Below are 18,954 nucleotides of genomic sequence, written 5' to 3'. Positions count from 1 at the left end.
GGAGCTATTCGAGAACAATTTGAGGTCGCGGGGTGAAAGGGAAGACGTTAGAAAAATGTCAAAACCCACTTTAATTGGCAGTACCTACCTATCGATCCTCACAGCGAGTGATTTATTTATGCTCACATCGATCAGCTTCCACAATGTTTTTCTCAAATATAAAGTTTTACGCGTAAATAATATTACTTTGCACTATTTTCCACAATCTTATGCAAATAATCGCATAGTATTGTCATTAAGTCGAATCAAAAGTAAAAGTTTACCCACTTAATGGTACCGGTGGCTGGAAAAAGTAAATACGGGCCCAATGACGTCACAAGCCAAAACCGCGTGAAATAAAAAAAATCGGTTGTAATAATAATAATAATAATAATAATATTTGGATGATTTTTATAGCGCTTTTTTGTGCAAAATCCCCTCAAGGGCGCTGTATAAGAATATTTAATGTACTGTAATTTGAAATGTGAAAATTCAAAAGGTTGTTGAAAGGCTATTCCTGGAGTGAACACATTTTTTTATATTCCAGTTTGCATGTTTTGTCTATGATGCCTATGTCATATTTGGGGATGCTGTGTGGAGGGTCTTTTTAGTGAAAGGAAAGAGAGAAAGTTCTCGGAAGGAAAAAGGTACGAGGATGGGTAGGAATCCGGGGGCCAATGTGTCCAGGAGTGACGGACGTATGAATCCATTGGTCAAGAAGGAGTCCGGCTGGAGAGGTCAAAATTTCTCCCTCAACCAGACTCTCCCGATCCGATCCGCCACGCAGTAGGTGGACAAACGCATCCGCCACCAAGACCTAGACAAACCTCACCCCACGATCCCGCGCAAACCACTCGGAGTGACCTATGGCAGGAGTGTGGGTTATCCAATAAATAGTTTTTGGGGCAGCGGTACACATATTCACCTCCCAAATTGAAAATCTTTAATTTTAGGTTAGGTTAGGCTTAAAAAAATCGTGATTGTACCCTATTCTCCCCCACTCTTCATGTTTCGGTCTCAAATTGTTGGCCAATAAATAAACCCATCACTTATGCTTATGGGCTATACAAGGTTTTAGCTCTTTTTTAGCTCCTTTTCGGGTAGCGTCTGGCTTTATTTTAAAAAATCGAGTTGGCAACACTGGCTGCGGCTGTCAAAATACACATGTAGCCTGAACTGCGCAGCACAGCGAGCGCCGAGCACAGTTTTGGACAGTTTTGGAATGGCTTTGAATATATGGAAGTTTCTGTCATAACCTAACTTTTAACCATCGTATTTTGTTAGGTTTTTTACACGTGTCTCTAGATAATTACACTCAAATATACCGGATTTCCAATAAAAGTGTATCAAAATGGTGGTAAGTAATTCTTTTACACATTTTACCACTTGAGTTATGTTTCTGGACTTAAAACTGTGGCTACTTTCAATCTTGGTCTTGCAATGTTTTTATTTGAGTTTTATCCGGTTTTCTTCCTTCGTATTCGCAGATATAAGTATTCTATAGTTACACTTATTCGTCATAATATTATTGTTTTATATTTATGTTGACGATTTTGTCATCTATTTCAGAAAAAGGCTAAAATGAAGGTAAGCAAGCTGAAGCACAGCAACCATGTCATCACAAAACTGAAGAAGCAAGGGAAGATCAAGACACAGAGGCACAGGAAGAAGAAGATCGTCAACCGCCAGCCAGTCAAGGCTGCGGGAGGTAACTCCCAGGAATACAGCGATGATGAGTCTCTTCAGGGATCTGATATGATGGACATGATGGAAGATGATGACTTGGATTATCTCATGAAGACAGGAGACACTACATCTAAAAACTTTGGCAAACCTACTGATTCCAAAAGGTTTTTTTTATATAATATACCAAAGATATTTATTTTTTCTTGCTATACCTACCTACCATTTCATAGCACAAGAGTTTTCGGTAAATATCCAGAGGCGCACCTCATCCAATACACACAATTTTAATTAGCCTGTTAGTGATTCATCGCTTTCCGTGTTCAATAAATGTTTTTAATATTTCCGAGTGATAATAATGAATAAAAGCATGTAGAAATCCATGTTTTATTTCAAAGTAACTTTTTTTTAAAATTCAGTTTCTTAATTATGTATCTCAGATATTAGGTAGGTATATTATGCAAGCAATGAAAGAATTGAAGTCATGTTTTGTTTAATGTTTTAGAGTGAGTCACTTTGTGTGTTAAGAACATAATTGTTAAAATTCAGTTTCTTAATTATGTATCTCAGATATTAGGTAGGTATATTATATTCTGTGCAAGCAATGAAAGAATTGAAGTCATGTTTTGTTGAATGTTTTAGAGTGTTCACTTTGTCTGTTAAGAACATAATTGAAATACAAAAAAATATAATTAATTTTATTAAATTTTAGGAGGAAGTCTGGGCAGAAAAGGAAAGCAGGTGATGCGGAGGATCTAGAAGTGGATTATGAGTTGACCGACAGACCCGTTGTGTTAAATATCAAAAAGAAGAAACAGTTGCTTCCCATTAAAACCAAACATGGTTTCCAAAGTCGGGAGATTGATGCAGAAGGTGAATATTATATTTGTTTATTGTTTTCACTGTTTTGTGTCCATTTTTGAATGAATGATTGCAAATCTGAAGCGGAAATTAACCCACTTCCAACCGACATCCAATCGAGCTGAAACTCGACAGATAGACTCGTTGTCGATGACGATGCATTCTAACGATTTTTGGTGGCAATCGTGGGCATACACGCATTTCTTTGAAATTGGATGACATTATGGCCGTTAACTTACGAAATAAATGAAGTTGCTGCCCGATCAGCATTTGGCAAGGTTATTTGTGCGGTTGACTCCAGTCCTAAAGTCCTAGTTTAAAATAAATGTACTATAGTAAAAGATCCCATTAAAAGCACTTTGTTTTGCATTGAAGTAATGAATTATCTGATGATGAACAAATGATGTGTTTATTTTGCAGAAAGACAGTATGTTCCCCAGGAGTTCCCCGAAGAAGAAGAGATGGTAGAGTTGACTGAAGAAAAAGTTGATTCTGACGAAGAAGTAATGACAAAGAAAGAAGTCCCACTGATAAACACCTCGAAACCACTTTCCACGTCCGAGATATTTATTGCCCGCCATGAAGAACTTCAGAATAAGAAATTCAAGATTGGAGTTCTCTGCTCTGGTATTTTAGAAAACCCAGAAAATAAGGTATAATATTGGCACCTTTGAAAGAACAAACATTCGTCAATTATTTTGGTAATGACTTAACATCTTCACCTCGGCACTACATCCCAATCTTGCCATTCTCTCCGGGCCTTCCTATCCTGCTCCAGTCTTCTTCCAAGCAGCAAGTTACCACTTTCTACATCTAGGATATTGCTACTGGTTTATTGTGTCCAAGCAGCAAGTTACCACTTTCTACATCTAGGATATTGCTACTGGTTTATTGTGTCCAAGCAGCAAGTTACCACTTTCTACATCTAGGATATTGCTACTGGTTTATTGTGTCTACTTAGTTAATTAACATTTCTTTTAATTTGTAGATGGACAACTTTTTTGGGCTTCTCAATTTCTTAGATGAAAAAACCAAAGGTGGCAATGAAAATCTTTTGACTGTAAGGAAGCTGGCAGCCATATCTTTGCTGGAGGTCTTCAAAGATATTTTACCAGACTATCAGATCAGTCAACAAGATTTCGGAGAAACAAAATGTGAGTGATACAAAGTTTAAGCTAATAAAAATATTTTTTCGTTTAATTACAAGAAAAAAACGAATATGTGTCTGTTTTTCAGTGAAGAAAGAAACCTTTATGCTCCATAAATACGAGGAAGCTTTACTGGCGCAGTACAAACGATATTTGACTAGGCTTGAAAAAATGGCTTCCATCCTTGTGACGAAAAAAGGCGATGCTAGAAAAATTGATGCTGGTAGAATAAAACTGGGACACATTGCCATAACGTGCCTGTGTGATCTGCTTGTGTCTCATTCATACTTCAATTATTCTTCCAATATCGGCCACATGCTGGTCCCCTACCTGAACAACAAACATCCTTCCGTCAGGCTGATCGTGAATGAGTGCTTCAAAACTATATTCAAGGGAGATAAGAAAGGACTTATATCCTTGATGGTAATATTTCTTGTGTCCTATAACACTAATACTAAAATAATTTACATCTACACATTATGATTATAATATATTGACGACTAGCTGTACCCCGTCACGCTTTGCTGTGGTTCAGGCTTTCTGTGCTGATAGAGAAACAATGGCGCATGTTGCTTGTACGTCCAACAGATGGCGCTATTAAAAAAGAAACATGTTTTTACCCATCACAAGTGACATCTATATAATATGTACATAAAAACACTCGCGTATTCGAATGCAACGTTGTGTCAAAATTTCAAAGCAATCGGTAAAGAACTTTTGGAGATTTTAGATTTTTAACAAACGAACATTTAATTTTTTATTTATATAGATAGATAATGAGAGATATTCAACATTTTATAATATGTACGTCAAGGTTTTTAATTTTTATGTGTTTTTTCAGCTTGTTCGAAAAATTAATCAGTTGGTCAAAAATCAATCAAATGATGTCCACTGTGAAGTGTTAAATTGCCTCCTGTCTTTGAGGATAAAGGATATCAATCTGGACGATGAAAAAAAGCTAGAAATGAAGCAAAAGAAGCAACTTTCACATAAGCAAAGACTCATTAGCATGTCTAAAAAAGAGAGAAAAGTAAGATGATAAATAATATTTATAAACACTAATTCTTGTTAGTCGGAATCTCACCTGAACTATTTCATAGAATCTATGAATAATAATATAATATCTTTATTGTGACAAATTTTCAAACAATAACTATAGAAATACATGAAAGACTGTTTTGTGTACATTGGTTTATAAATTAGATGAGTATATAATTTTATCAACGGAAAGTAATTTATAAACAGTAGGTAAAATAAATGTAAATAATATTAATGTTAATGTAGTTATATGTTAAGGTTTATCATAGCCCGCCTCACTAGGCTTAGCCTGTGTTGAGGCAGCTATCTACCAAGTTTATTTATAGTATGTACTATAACGTACCTACAATTATATAAAAATACTAACACTCAATAGTTAGGTAGCATCAATACATACAATACATCATTTACCAAGTTCGTTTATAGTCCCAATAATATACCTAACAATATATATGAAAATACATACAATAATTAGGTTGCATCAATAACTGCGAATTTGGATGAGTGCACCGGTAAAGACCTTATCATTACTTTTGATCCAAATTCTGACGCTATCTTTGAAATTTTTTTGTGAATGACATGTTTTTATTTTATCAGGAAGAATGTTGTAAAGTCTTGTCGCAAGATATCTAAAGTTTCGTTGACCAAAAGTAGTGTGCGTTACAGGAATTTGAAGTAAGTCTTTGTTATTGCTTCGAGTACAGCGAATATTAGATCTTTTTTCGTAGTATGTATGTATATTTGTGTATAGGTGAGTGAGTATTGTTTTTGCGTATCTGCGAGAACAGGCTTTTCTTTGGAACAGAAACCCAAAGTTGAATGGACTTTCTTTCTATAAATTGACCATAGAGACTCTTAAGATTTTTAAATTAACCCCACACAGGAAGACCTGAGGAAAATAATTTCCCTCCAGGACCTATATCCTCTTTGGGAATGCTGTGTGAAGGGTTTTTTATTAGGAGAGGAAGTTCTGGGAAGGAAAAAGGTATGAGGGAATATGTAGGAATCAGTGTGTTCAGAGGTGACGGACGTATGATCTATCCTTCCCGCTGCAGCGCAAGGCGATGGCTCAAGAGAGATCAGTTTGAGAGGTCAAAGGGTATATATTATAGAAGATTAAATACCTATGGCATTAACAGCTTTCAAATTGAAGATGTGCTTAGTAAACATGCTTTTTGTTACAGAGAAATAAGAAATTGAATGAATTAGAAAAAGAAATGCTGGAAACAAAAGCTGAAGAAAACAAACAAACCAAACAAACGAATTTAACGGAGATTGTCAAAGTAGTTTTCACAATATATTTCCGTATATTAAAACGGTCTCCAAATTCCAGACTGCTTGGTGCTGTTTTAGAAGGACTTTCCAAGTAAGTACTAGTAACCCTTACATAACAAAATAAGTTAAATACCCTCTGTTATCCTCTTTGTAAGCGTATATTAAAAGTATAGCCTTTAATTTCCAACATAATTTCAACATTGAACCATTGCTGCAACCAAATACATCATTTAAATCTGTGCTACCTTCGATTACACCTTTCCCAAATGGTTTTCTGAATTTCCAGTTAATTTATTTTTATTTTTGTAGTTTTTATTCTAGAACAAAGTATTTATATTTTCTAGAAATAACTAATACATTACACAGAAATACATTGCATCACAATATTATTCACTTTCAGTGTTTTGTTGATTGAGCATAAAAGTGAAAAAAAAATTAAATGCACCTATCCTTTTTTCATTTTTAATTTTGTCTGGAAGGCAATTATATATGTTGCCACCTCGTAACCAATTGATTGCTTGCCATAATGAGTATGTATGGTGTTTAAATGTATGTTTAAAGTGTGTGTATACTTGGGACTAGAAGTGTGTCGTTCCGCTCATTTTTCGGACTCGAATCAGAGTCCGGACTCATTCTAAGGGACTTGATTCATTGGATTCGCTCCGACTCCTTCGAATCAAGGCGATCAAACCGCTCCGCCGGACTCATACTACAAAACGAATCAAGCGAGTCCGGCGGAACGGTTTGAGTCGGAACGTTTGAAATGAGTCCGGCGGAACGGCTTGAGTCGGAACGTTTGAAATGAGTCCGGCGGACTCAAACTAGAAACCGTTCCGCCGGACTCATCTTGAATCGATTGAGGTTCAAGTCCTGTGGACTTGAATTTGAATCAGCTGGATTCGCAGAACCCGGTGGAACGTCACAATGAGTGTCACGAAATAATAATTTTGTGTATCCTGTTATCTGTAAGGCTAGCTTTAGACTTGTAAGTTTTTTCGTAAATTTACGACTTCTAGCCAATGGGCATATTGGATTTTCAAAATGCAATATTTTGAAAATCCAATATGCCCATTGGCTAGAAGTCGTAAATTTACGAAAAAACTTACAAGTCTAAAGCTAGCCTTATACCTAGAGATGGCAAAATTTCGTTTTAACTAAAAACGCGAAAAAATATTTATGGTTCGAAAATAGGGCATTTATAAGTTTTCTTTGCGTTTCAAGGCATCTGAAAGTGTTTCCAGTGATTTCTATTTCGCGAATTAACGCGAAAAACGTGATTTTGGCCGTATTTCAGCTAAATTATTCTATTTAGCGAAATAGGCGCGAATTTTCCGAAAATACCGGGTATTAAAATAATATGTAACAATTTCAAAAAATCGATATTTATAGCGGAAATAAGTGATTAAAAATCATCTCTAACTTCAGCTCGCGCTCCCCCGACTGTGTGCGTAAACGCTTTCCGAAAATATTGCGTATTTCAGAAGTCGAAGAACCATACAAATTGGAGAAGCTGATACAGTAATATTTAGTCCAGTACAACTAAAGAAGAATTGAGAAAAATGCATAAGGAAGGTAGTTTCATGTGAATGTGCAGGGAAAAGTATTATGCCTACTTTATTTCAATTTTGGAAGCCTTTCCTACGATTTTTTATAATTTTGTTACTATTTTATGTGTAAATATTTAATATTTCTGTACTGTAGGCTAAAATTGCTTTTTGACATTACACAAATTGTGCGAAATAAATTACGCCTATTAATGTTAATCGCAATCTGCATTTGTTGTGTTTGTGTTCGACCCGTACTTAGAGTTTCCTTCCTTATTAATTTAATATTAAAATTAATTATTTATAATCTTTCACATGGAAATACTTGCAAATTAAGGTTAAACATATATTTTACCAAAAATACTAAAATAAGCGCTAAAAACATTCAGGAAATACATTTTTTCTATTTTGCTACAAAACGCTAAATTATGCCTCAAAATGCTATAAAACGCTAAATTTCCAATTATTAATGCTAAAAAATCTGAAAATTAATGCTAAATTTTGCCATCTCTACTTATACCTACTTCGCAACTCGCCCTTTTCGAAAGGTAAAGGATTAGTTACACCTATTATTATTAACTACAGGAAGGATACTTAAAAATACAAAATTTGCAAGATTAAAAAAAAGTCGAATTTAAAAAAAAACAAAATTTTCAAAAAAAGTCAAAATTTTCAAAAAATCAAATTTTTCAAAAAAAAAATCAAATTTTCTAAAAAATTCGAATTACCCAAAAAAGGCAAATTTTCAAAAAAAATCTAATTTTCAAAAGTTTAAAAAAATTACCAATTTTTTAAAAATCAATAAGTAGGTTTATTTAATAATTTGTTTATTTGCTTCACTCAATTCGTGAGGTACCCACCTTTCAAGCTTTTTCACATTCCCAATTTGCTTCAAGTGGATTAAAACAGTTTTATCACTAACACCGCAACCTGCAGCTTACTCGGACAGTTACAATATATATAATCTACAAATTTAATTAAGGAATATTAAAACATCGTACGTTGGAAGTGGAACCACCACCATTGAAACTTTTTATTACGTCCTTTCATTTTTTTATGATGATACAAAAGGTCCATTTACCCAACAAAAAACCTAACCTACACAAAATTCATATTACTGCTTATGAACATCATCTGAGATACCTTTTCAGGATTCAGCCTGCTTCTTCTGTCACTAATTATCATTCCGGTTTTGGAGAACAACCTCTCACATGGGACTGAAGTCGGTAGTATACATAGTCTGGTCTTCATAATTTTATAAAGACGGGGATATACCCGCCTTCTCTCTTCCCACCACTTCAAAGGATCTTCCTTTCTGTTCATGATGGGCTCCTCAATGTATTTTTTTACTTCGAGCAATGCAGCTGCTTTGAAGTTAGAAACAGTCGGAGCCATCACAGTCCTGACTGTTTTGTCGTATGTTTTCCATAAAGAAGATTCAGCTGTGCTGCTGTCGTAACTAAAAACATAGTAATTACCAAAATTATCAAATGTGACCACCACCACAACAATCATCACAACAACCACCACAACAATTAAATAAGTAATAGTGTATTTGTGGCACGTTAGTATATTCAGTTTTCGAGATTGAAACGTTGCTTGAAATGATTTTATCCGTGTTTGGTGACTAGATCTGAAGAGCCAGGTACTTCCAAAATGTATCTACTACTTCATCTACTTCCCTTCCCCATTTATTTCGCCCCACAACATACCCCAACCAGGATGCCATAGTAGTTGGGACTTAGGACTATTTTTCACATTTAATTGCTTTTTTACTTACTTACAGGCACTACACATATACTCGAACACTTAGAAAACGAAAACGCCATTAATAAGTAAAAACAGGAAATCTCATATTTTCAATAGATATCATTATAATAATTAGAATAACATCACTTAGTTACATATTATTATACTTTACAAACTTTTTATGGATAATATAGGAGCCTGGAGCCAGTGAGACTATGGTATCGCCAATTGGGGTATGTTGTGAGGCTGAAGGTAGTGGGGAGGGAAAGGAGATGGGGAAGAGGAATGTGGGAAAGTACCTGACTTTTCAGACCTAATCACCAAACACGGCTAAAGCCATTTCAAGCAAAGTTTCAATTCTGAAAGGTGGTCCTAGACCAGAGCGATACTAAAGTATCTTCTACTCTGGAACGAGCTGCAAATATAAATATACCTTATATTATTTTTATATGATTGAATTGGGAAATGACACAATTCTATCAATTAAACTTACTTGCGCTCACCAGGATTTTAACCGCTCGATCAAGGAAGCCGTCAAAATAGTTTGATCATGCCTGCAGAAGGCGAAACAGCTTTCATGCGTAATAATAATTACACATCAGATATTGTCGATAAATAAACTGCTTTTAAAAATTGAATAAAAATATTATTGATTATTTAAAATAAAATAAAATAAGTATTTACTTACCACGGCAGTACCGATGATGGAGAAGAATCGCTTGTACTCGTCGTCGCCGTTAGTTCTTCTTCGACATTACATGTAATTGATGTCATATACGATGCCCTCATTTCAATTTCATTTCTTGTAATTTTAAACTGGTTTTCAGTCATCCCTCCGTATTGCTTGAATCTTGGGTCCAAAAAGATAATTTCATTGATTATTTTGTCTTTATGGACCTTCGAAAACCTCCTTATAATTTCTTCATTTAAGAAGTACGCCATTTCACATACTTCAACTGGAAAATTACTTCCATTCGCACAGTATGAATTTAAGTGGTCATGCATTGCCTGAATATAAATGATCACTTTGGAAAATGCTACATTATTTTCACTGCTGACGTCATTGGTGACGTCAAGAAATATTTTTAAAATTAAAATGGAGTGTTCTATGATAATCCATTCGTTTTGAGTCATGGAGAGCAATAATGGTTGTTCCACGGCCAACGTTGAAACAACAGCATCCCTCAGCAGCCAAATCCTCGACAGCATATTGTATGTTGAATTCCATCTCGTGACGACGTCTTGTATCAATTTTAAGGGCGGCAAGTTTAACTCGTTTTGTCTTGCTGTTAATTTAGCCAAAGCATGGGAGCTGCGTTTGAAATATTCTACCATTGCTTTGACTTTAATTAAAGTTGGTTTAATTTTTTCCAGCCCAGACTGAACAATTAAATTTATGGTGTGGGCAAAGCACCCAAAATGGGGCCAACCACACAGACGAACTCCACTTACAACATTAGCTGCGTTGTCTGATATAACGGCTGATATTTTTAGATTCAAACTCCATTCCTTCACAAGGGATTTTAAAAATATTGAAATATTTTCTGCGGTATGCCTTTCGTCAAACGAAATACACCCCAGCAAAACAGAAGTCAGTTGCGTTTGATTGTTTATAAAATGGCATGTCAGAGCATAATAGCTTTGATTGGTGCGAGAGGTCCACCCATCCGTCGTCAAGGAAACGGCTTCTGCTTCTTTCAAAACCATTATTACCTTTTCTTTAGTTAAATTGTACATTTTAGGCAATAGGCTTTTGCTGATGGTTTTTCTAGATGGAAGGCTGTAGCTTGGACATAATAAGGCTATTAATTTTTTAAACTCAGGATCTTCTACGAGGCTAAAAGGATGATATTCCTTGACTATCATCAACAGTAATTGGTTATCAATCTCTCTTGATTTATGCACAGAAATAGGTTTTTTTACGGTGACGTAGTCCGCGATACAAGTTTGCGCACCACTGATAATACGAACATTTCTCGTAGCTGGTTCTGATGAAGTGGAAGGCTCGCTTTCGGGTATTGCTGGTGGCTGTCCTGGTGGCGATACTGATGAGGAAGTAATGACACTGGTACTGGCACTAGCACTAGCACTATTATACATTGTAGGTTTACAAGCTGGCACAATTAATCTGTTTGCCCCGGACCTACTGGAATACATTATATTTTTTACAACGGGCACTGTTGAATGTTTGCGTTTCATGTGACGTGATAAATTACTTGTTGACCCACTAAAATTAATAATATCAGAACAATATTCACATTTCGCATTCTTTGTATTTGTAGGTAACACCGAAAAATGCTTCCAGATTTCACTTCTCTTATTTATTGCAGACATTACGGAACAAATTGCTTTAAGTTTTTGCGTACGTTCGCCTTCACCCGACTACGAGTACGAAAACTGCTACTTTTACTTTACTTTAAAAAAAATTATCTCTAATACTAATACAATGAGTAATTAATGCACAACAATAAAAAAGTATCACCTTTGTTATTTATTGTTATAATAATAAAAACAATAATGACCTATTGAGTTTGCAAATTTGTGAGGTGCCTTACTTAACGCCCTGAACCCTTGAGACCTTGTTCCGAAACTTCTTGCAGGTGCTCTGGGATGAAGCTGATGTTTTAAAGAAAAATCCCACATATTACACTATTGAATAGGGTTGATTTTCGTTTATGACTAATATTCATGACGTATATTCAAAAGCCTCGTCGTTCCTTTATACAGTACAGATGGTTAGATTCCCCACCAAAATAAACATATGATCACAAACCTTTCACTCAAACGCAATGTTGTAACTTGATTATTTAACAGCCAATAGAAGACTTGAGATGACGCGCCACAAGAAATTTAATGCTTTTTATCAAATGTTAGTTTTCTTAATACGCTGCTTCCAATTTATCGGGGACGTCCGGCGTATATATTTTTTGAGGTATTCATACAGCTGATTAAATTGTTAATAATAAAGTCAGCGCCGTCAGCGGTGACCCCCAGCTAAAATACTAATAACTGCTTTAATGTTGTGTTTGAAAAATGATCTTCACAAAGCTAAATAATTAGACTAGATAAGACCTAAGTAACGTTGGCGCGAGTTTACTGGAACGCAAATTTGCCCTATGCAGACCAACAAAAGGAAAAAGTAATGCTTGTTGCTATCTTTTGACTAAGACTTACTAAACTTTCTTTTTGAAAAATATTTTCGTCAACCAGTGCAGATCAACAATCCAAACACAGTTCGGTTCGAGGTGCGAGTTACGAGCGAGAGGCGAGAGCGAGAGGTGAGAGTTGAGAGCGAGAGGTGAGAGTGAGTCCGGACTCGATCCATTTTATTTTGCGGACTCGGATCGATTCAAACGCCTTCGGACTCGGACTCATTTGATTCGCTCCGGCCGGAACGACACACTTCTACTTGGGACGTTGTAATGAGTTCTCTATTTGTATGTGTTTATTATTGATTTTGTATATAAGGAGACATGTATTATATTCATATAATTTTTTGTGGATTTTCTAGGTTTGAAGTGAAATAGCTTTTTGATTACTTTGTTTTGTGTTACCTGTAGTTCATTTATATATGTTTCATATACGTTTCCCCAGATTTCAGTCAAGTAGTTTAAATGTGAATGTACGAGACTATAACATAGACCTTTTTAAATTTTATTTGGTAACAGATATGAAAACCGGCTAAATACGCTAATTAAGGGGATTTTATCTTTAATATCTTGAATATGCTGTTTAAGGCGATCCAATACCAAGTAATGCAAAATCGGATGTTTTTGGTTTGAAAATTTGATTGCTTAGAAATACTACAGATGCTTTAATTAAATACTGCAAGTAGAACACATCTTGGGCTTGTCAGCAGTCGATCATTTTTTCGATAAGACCTTTTATAAGCCTAGAAAAAAATAAAGTATCAGGCCTAAAAAAAACTGTCTAGTGCAAAATATCCCATTTACAAACCCATTTTCGGATATTTTTTTTATTGTATAATGTGGGAAATTCATTTTTTTATTTGATAATCGAAGGAAATTTTCATATATGTACCAGAACTTCACAAAATAAAACAAAATATGCATTTTCGCGTTGTTCATTTTTACACGAATATTGATCGATTTTCGGGGAGGTAACCATTGAATTTGCCATTGTGAAATAAACTCTATGCCGTCTACGTAAGGGTTACACGCTTTTGTATTTAGTTACCGCCCGGCGCTGACGGGGTAAAGACGTTCTTTATCTTAGTGCCGCTCTGTTCTGTGAAATTATTTCAACTAAAATCAGTTTACGTGTAATCGTTTTTTTTTAAATTCCTAGTTTTATACAATGGGGAGGAAAGATAATAAAAAACTGGGTACGCTCAGTGGCCTAAAACAAAATACAAAAATATGCTTGAATATTTGGGGTTAGTTCAAATAATTTTTTTCATAATTAGGTACCTAAAAACAATAACGCAAGAAATATTTGTTTATTTTATGTTATTATGTTTAGAAATGAAACAAATAGATATATATAATGAATAATAACAAATATACATTGCAAAATGAACGCACATTAAAATAAATTACAATCATTATTTAAATATACAAAAAAATTATTATAAATAAGTCATCATCGATTATAATTATTGAACACGATTAGACTATTAGGTAAGATATACTCATGGAGTAGGAATTAATTTTTAATTTTCGATGCATGCAATGTCTTTTGTAATATACTTATCTAAATGTTTTTTACAGGCCTCTACGCAATCTTTCCTTAAAAAAGATTAAAAAATACTGCTGTTTCAATAATTCCTAAATATAATTAGGTATTGTAATTTATTTAATTTAGTCGATTTATATGATAATACTATTTAAAAAACAACCATACAATAATTTATTATTACTTCTTTCTGCCAAAAATATGTAAATAACGCACCTGAACAAAACAAAAAGTAAAGAGTGTAGAGTGTAAAACCAATTTCAAATTTCGCGCGCTTCTGCGTACCGAAGCGACGCACAGTGGTAAAATTTAAAGAAATTTGGGACGTATTTAGTCTTAAAAGGTTCCAAGGGTTAAGTTTATTACTAGGATTTTTATAAAGTGGTCAATTATTGTCAGTTCACGCATTACAGATTGCTTGTGTTTTATGTTTTATTCTAAATGGTCAATGCAGGTTTTGAAATTGTTCATTTTTCGAGTGAGTTCATTTATAAGGCTTAAAAAAGACCATGAGAGTCCTTAGATACTTTTTTAGGGATCACAATTATCCAGAATAATGATGTAAATCTCCAATAAGACAAACTTTTGATCGATAGATTGATACCATAGTTGATTGCTTTCCAAATAAAATTTTGAGACAATTGGCATTTATTATTGTGATTTACTTCACATCGGCTTTTATTTCATTTTTATGTTTATAATTTGTCTTTGCTTAGCATTTGGTTTATTTTAAATTAAATTTGAGTAAGTATTTCATCCAACAAATTTCCAGGCTTGGAGATTTTTAGTTTATTCCATACGTAGTAATGCAAAATCATGTGTTTTTTGTTTGAAAATTTGGTCGCCTGGAAATGTTTCAGATGCTTTAATTAAATACTGCGAGTAGAATACATCTTGAATTTTAAAATAATCGAGTATTTTTTAGATCAATCTTTTTATAAGCCCAGAAAAAAATAATGTATGAGGCCTATGAAAACTGCTTTAAAGATCAAAATCTCCTACTTACGAACTTATTTTTGTACATGATTTTATTGTATAATGTGGCAAATGAAGTTATTTATAAAATGATTAAAAAAAATCAAATATTTATGCCTGAACTCCACAAAATAAAATAAAAGGCACTTTTTGGCCATGTTTTTTTCTTGCATAAATCAAAACAGGCGGATGGTGTTAAGCGGGAATTTAAACCTTATTGCCATCTAAGTAAGGGTTGTTATTGGTAGCGGCTCAATTGAAAATATGACACGACGTAGTGCATCTCCTTATATGATAAATGGAAGAGTTATGCATTATGCCGATATTATATTATACCGGATTTTTGACAAATTTCACCAGTGTGCGTTTATGGGCGTAATTGGTTAAATATAAGTCTGGGGTTCGGCTTTCTTTTATTGGTTCTCAAGTTTTTTATAACCCATGCCAATAGGCCGCGCCCCTTCCGAATTCGAAGGACATCTGGAATATGAGATCGTCTTAAATGTTAAGTGTTCAATGTGTGTCAATGCAAAGCCCAAGATATTTTTCCTGTATCAGGATTTGCAGGTTGTTACATATATTCAATTTACATGAGGAGGAATGATTTTATGGGTTGAGCTTAAAATCATGTATCCTGTTTTTCATTCACTTATCTTAAAATAATTTTGCTAAAACTATTTATTATTTTCAGGTTTGCTCATGTAATGAACTTGGAATACTTCTCCGATTTAGTAAATTTACTAGATAAACTATTAGAAGATGAGGATTTGGGCTATAGGGAACAGTTGCACTGTGTGGAAACTGTATTCACAATATTATCTGGCCAAGGAGACATCCTGAACATTGATCCTTCCAGATTCTATTCCCACCTTTATAGAAATATGTTGACGATAGATGCAGGTAAATCATATCCTATTTTATACTAACTTTGACAAAGTTTTTATATCGGAAGAAATGAATGTGAAAGATTCGTTATGCATTATTATTAATTTATAATATAGTAAGATTTTCATTGGTTTTAGGTAAAAATCATGTGGACCTTATGATTATTTTGAGGGCCATGACCAGTGTGTTGATCAAAAGGAGGAAGAAGGTTTCCCTGCAAATATTACTGGCTTTCCTCAAGCGTGTGGCCATGCTCAGCACACAAGTCCTGCACAATGGTGCCCTTGGCTGCTTGGGAATCATCAAAACAGTCATGCAGGTAAAAATCGCAATACATATTGATACTTTACATATTAAATTTTTTAGAAATAATACATACCGTATTTAAAAAATAAATGTCCCGGCCGGTGATCGATAAATTAATCAATGTCGGGAAAAAAAACTTGCGATGGCAACACTTAAGCATTTAATCAATTATGTAGGCATCAGAATTAAATGGATTTATTTTACGAAACTGATTTTATCAATTATTTTAGTCATTTGCTGATTATTTTTTTTTACCATTTTACCAGTTGGCCATTACCTGTGATATCATGAGAAACTGTTGAAACTTCGCTTCCCCATATTAAAATCTGTCGGCATTGAGCAAAAAGCCATCTGTTTGACCCTTACCTTATAAAGTCTTTTCATCTCGCTTGCCTCTCTCACGCAGGAGCCGAGTTCAGTCATTTCTAGGTTCATTGCGAACAAGCATCTCTAGTGACATCTCTAGAAATATGTTAAAAAAATATATTTGTTTGTCTAGGATAAGAATTTAAAGCGACCGAGGCAGGTTTTGCCCTTACCCTATGTGTGTTTCTTTTTTCGTGCTTGAGAATTTATGCATGGGATCGCAATGTGTTTTATTTTAAAAATATGTTTGTAAAGGGTAAAATATGATTGTTATTCTTAAAGTTATTGTAAGGTTGCAAACCGTATAGATAAGTTCATAAACAAATCCTTATTTTTTTAAATAAGGATTTCGGTGCATGTATCAAATAATGAGATTTAAAAATTCAACATATGTACCACTTGGTATGGCCCAGCCGTTGTCGATATTCAATAATGGTTTATCTGCTCGGTAATATTTAATTTTGTTTATATGAACATCACCCCAAAACAATTATTTTGAGTTATTTATAATTGGTTAAGACGCGTTATTTGAGCAAGGTTTAGAAATCTGTTTTTTTTACAGTTTTAAGTGTTATTGGTCAGCAAGACGAGATGAAAAAATGTGCCACTTGGAGGTGTAATCACATGATCATATGATTTCTGCCACCATGTTTTTTGACACATCGATAAACCGAACTCAGGAAAGAATGGGCTTGGTTTATAAATATAGATGTTAAAGATAAAAGTCACATTAGGACTCTCGGTAATAAGTTTCATAGAGAAGTTTCCATTTGAAATAAGTAAGCTAATGATTATTATTATCTTCCGTAGCAAACAAAACCGGCTGAAATACTCCTGGAGCTGGACCAAGAGCTGGGTTCCGGCACCTACGACCCCATGCTGATGGAACCGGAGTACTGCAACGCAGCTGGCACCGCCCTCTACGAACTGTCAGTGCTGCGGAGACACTTCCATCCCACCGTGAGGCAGCTCTCCTTGCATATCATGAACGGCATACCCACAACGGGGGAGGGGAGTCTTCCCATTGAGATCAGCAAATTGTAAGTTAGCTCGGCATTTTCCTGTCATCTGAAGACATTTCTCAGCCAGTAGGATAAATTATTGGTCCAGATTCGCCATTACAAAATATAATAACTGGTTAGTAGCTGAGTGGACAAATGCTAAGTGTCCATAAACTGGCTACAAAACTGGGTTCAATTCCTCTCCAAGTCCTCCATCATTACACAACCAACATCTTCCACTTTAAAAAGATGGTATGTACATAATAGGAGTGTGATATAAAGTGATCTCTGGTGTCATAGAATTTTATTAGTAAAGGGGCAAGTGTTCTGGAACCATTATACAGGCTGGAGCAAAAGTAATCACCCTATTGGAAAACGCTATAACTTTTGCAAATGGCGCCAAATGTCAATTCGGTTTTGACATTTGTGAAGTAAACAAACGCAGAATACAAATCAACAAGACATTAATCAGTTTACTCCGCAAGATTGCGGAATAACAAGCAGAACCGAAGTTTATCATAAAAAAAAATTATAGCAAAAGAATATCGGGTGATTACTTTTGCCCCACCGTGTAGGTAATCTACCCTAATCATTCATGACCCTAATATACTTACTGATTTAACTCATTACATAATGGTAGGCCACAAAACTATGATGTACAGCTTGCCACACTTAACTTTGCATGCGGCCAAAAGAGGAAAGAATTTATTTTTTGTATCCGAAATATCTACAGTAGCAACACATCAAAGTTAATTTTGTCAATCTGTATGCTGTTTGTTTGATGAGCAAGGCTGCTCCCCCACTGGTCAGTACAAAATCAACATCTCTCCCGTGCCGCACTGACCCGTGTATGTTTGCCAATTCGCCAACACACATTCTTACTGCACCTGGTTTTTGCTGATTCCTTACTGACCCGTGAGTGGCCTAGTACCGAGTAACACTGTAACTTTTTACCACCAGATCCGGCGAGCAACTGTTCACCAACTACGATGGTTCGCAGATGGGTTTCAAGCCGTCCATTCCAATTCCCAAGAAGACTGTGTCCAAGTCGCGGCCAAACCGACACAACTTCACCCACCCCAACTTTGAGGAATACTGCAAGGTGACTGCCAACGCTCAGATCAGAGGCTCCTTCAACTTTAGAAAGAAATTTGTTTACGAAGGAAAGGAAGTGTGAATTGTTGCAAATCTTATCAATTGGAGAAATAAAACTTTTATCTATTGATTGGAATTCTTTTAATTTTATTATATATATTATTACAGACAATCCAACGAAATTGATTATCAGATCAAGAAAAAAATTCACCGGAAGTAAGGAAAAATTGAGCTTACATCTGGCACATAGACACGCCTATGACGCACTTCTACCGGTTTAAATATTCAGTGGATATTATATTTTTATGATACTTTTTTTCTCATGAAAAATAATTGATAAAAAAATCTATTTTT

The 18,954-nt window shown here is 34.8% G+C and overlaps 1 protein-coding gene across 1 annotated transcript; it reads left to right on the top strand.

Moving 5' to 3' along the window:
• Positions 1 to 1,150: 1,150 nt before the first annotated feature.
• Noc3 (Nucleolar complex protein 3) lies at positions 1,151 to 18,701 on the top strand. The gene is made up of 12 exons (XM_089639956.1): positions 1,151 to 1,336; positions 1,549 to 1,829; positions 2,375 to 2,535; positions 2,944 to 3,176; positions 3,512 to 3,677; positions 3,760 to 4,094; positions 4,513 to 4,701; positions 5,894 to 6,075; positions 15,639 to 15,847; positions 15,970 to 16,151; positions 17,315 to 17,544; positions 18,466 to 18,701. Exons 1-12 carry the CDS (start codon positions 1,331 to 1,333, stop codon positions 18,680 to 18,682), a joined length of 2,391 nt encoding a protein of 796 aa, XP_089496082.1. The 5' UTR covers positions 1,151 to 1,330; the 3' UTR covers positions 18,683 to 18,701.
• The last annotated feature ends 253 nt before the right edge of the window (positions 18,702 to 18,954 follow it).

This window comes from Hesperophylax consimilis, chromosome 15, assembly GCF_061612785.1.
Source record: "Hesperophylax consimilis isolate HC1 chromosome 15, BYU_Hcon_1.0, whole genome shotgun sequence".
Classification (NCBI taxonomy): domain Eukaryota; kingdom Metazoa; phylum Arthropoda; class Insecta; order Trichoptera; family Limnephilidae; genus Hesperophylax; species Hesperophylax consimilis.
This window is presented reverse-complemented; position numbering and strand designations above follow the sequence as displayed.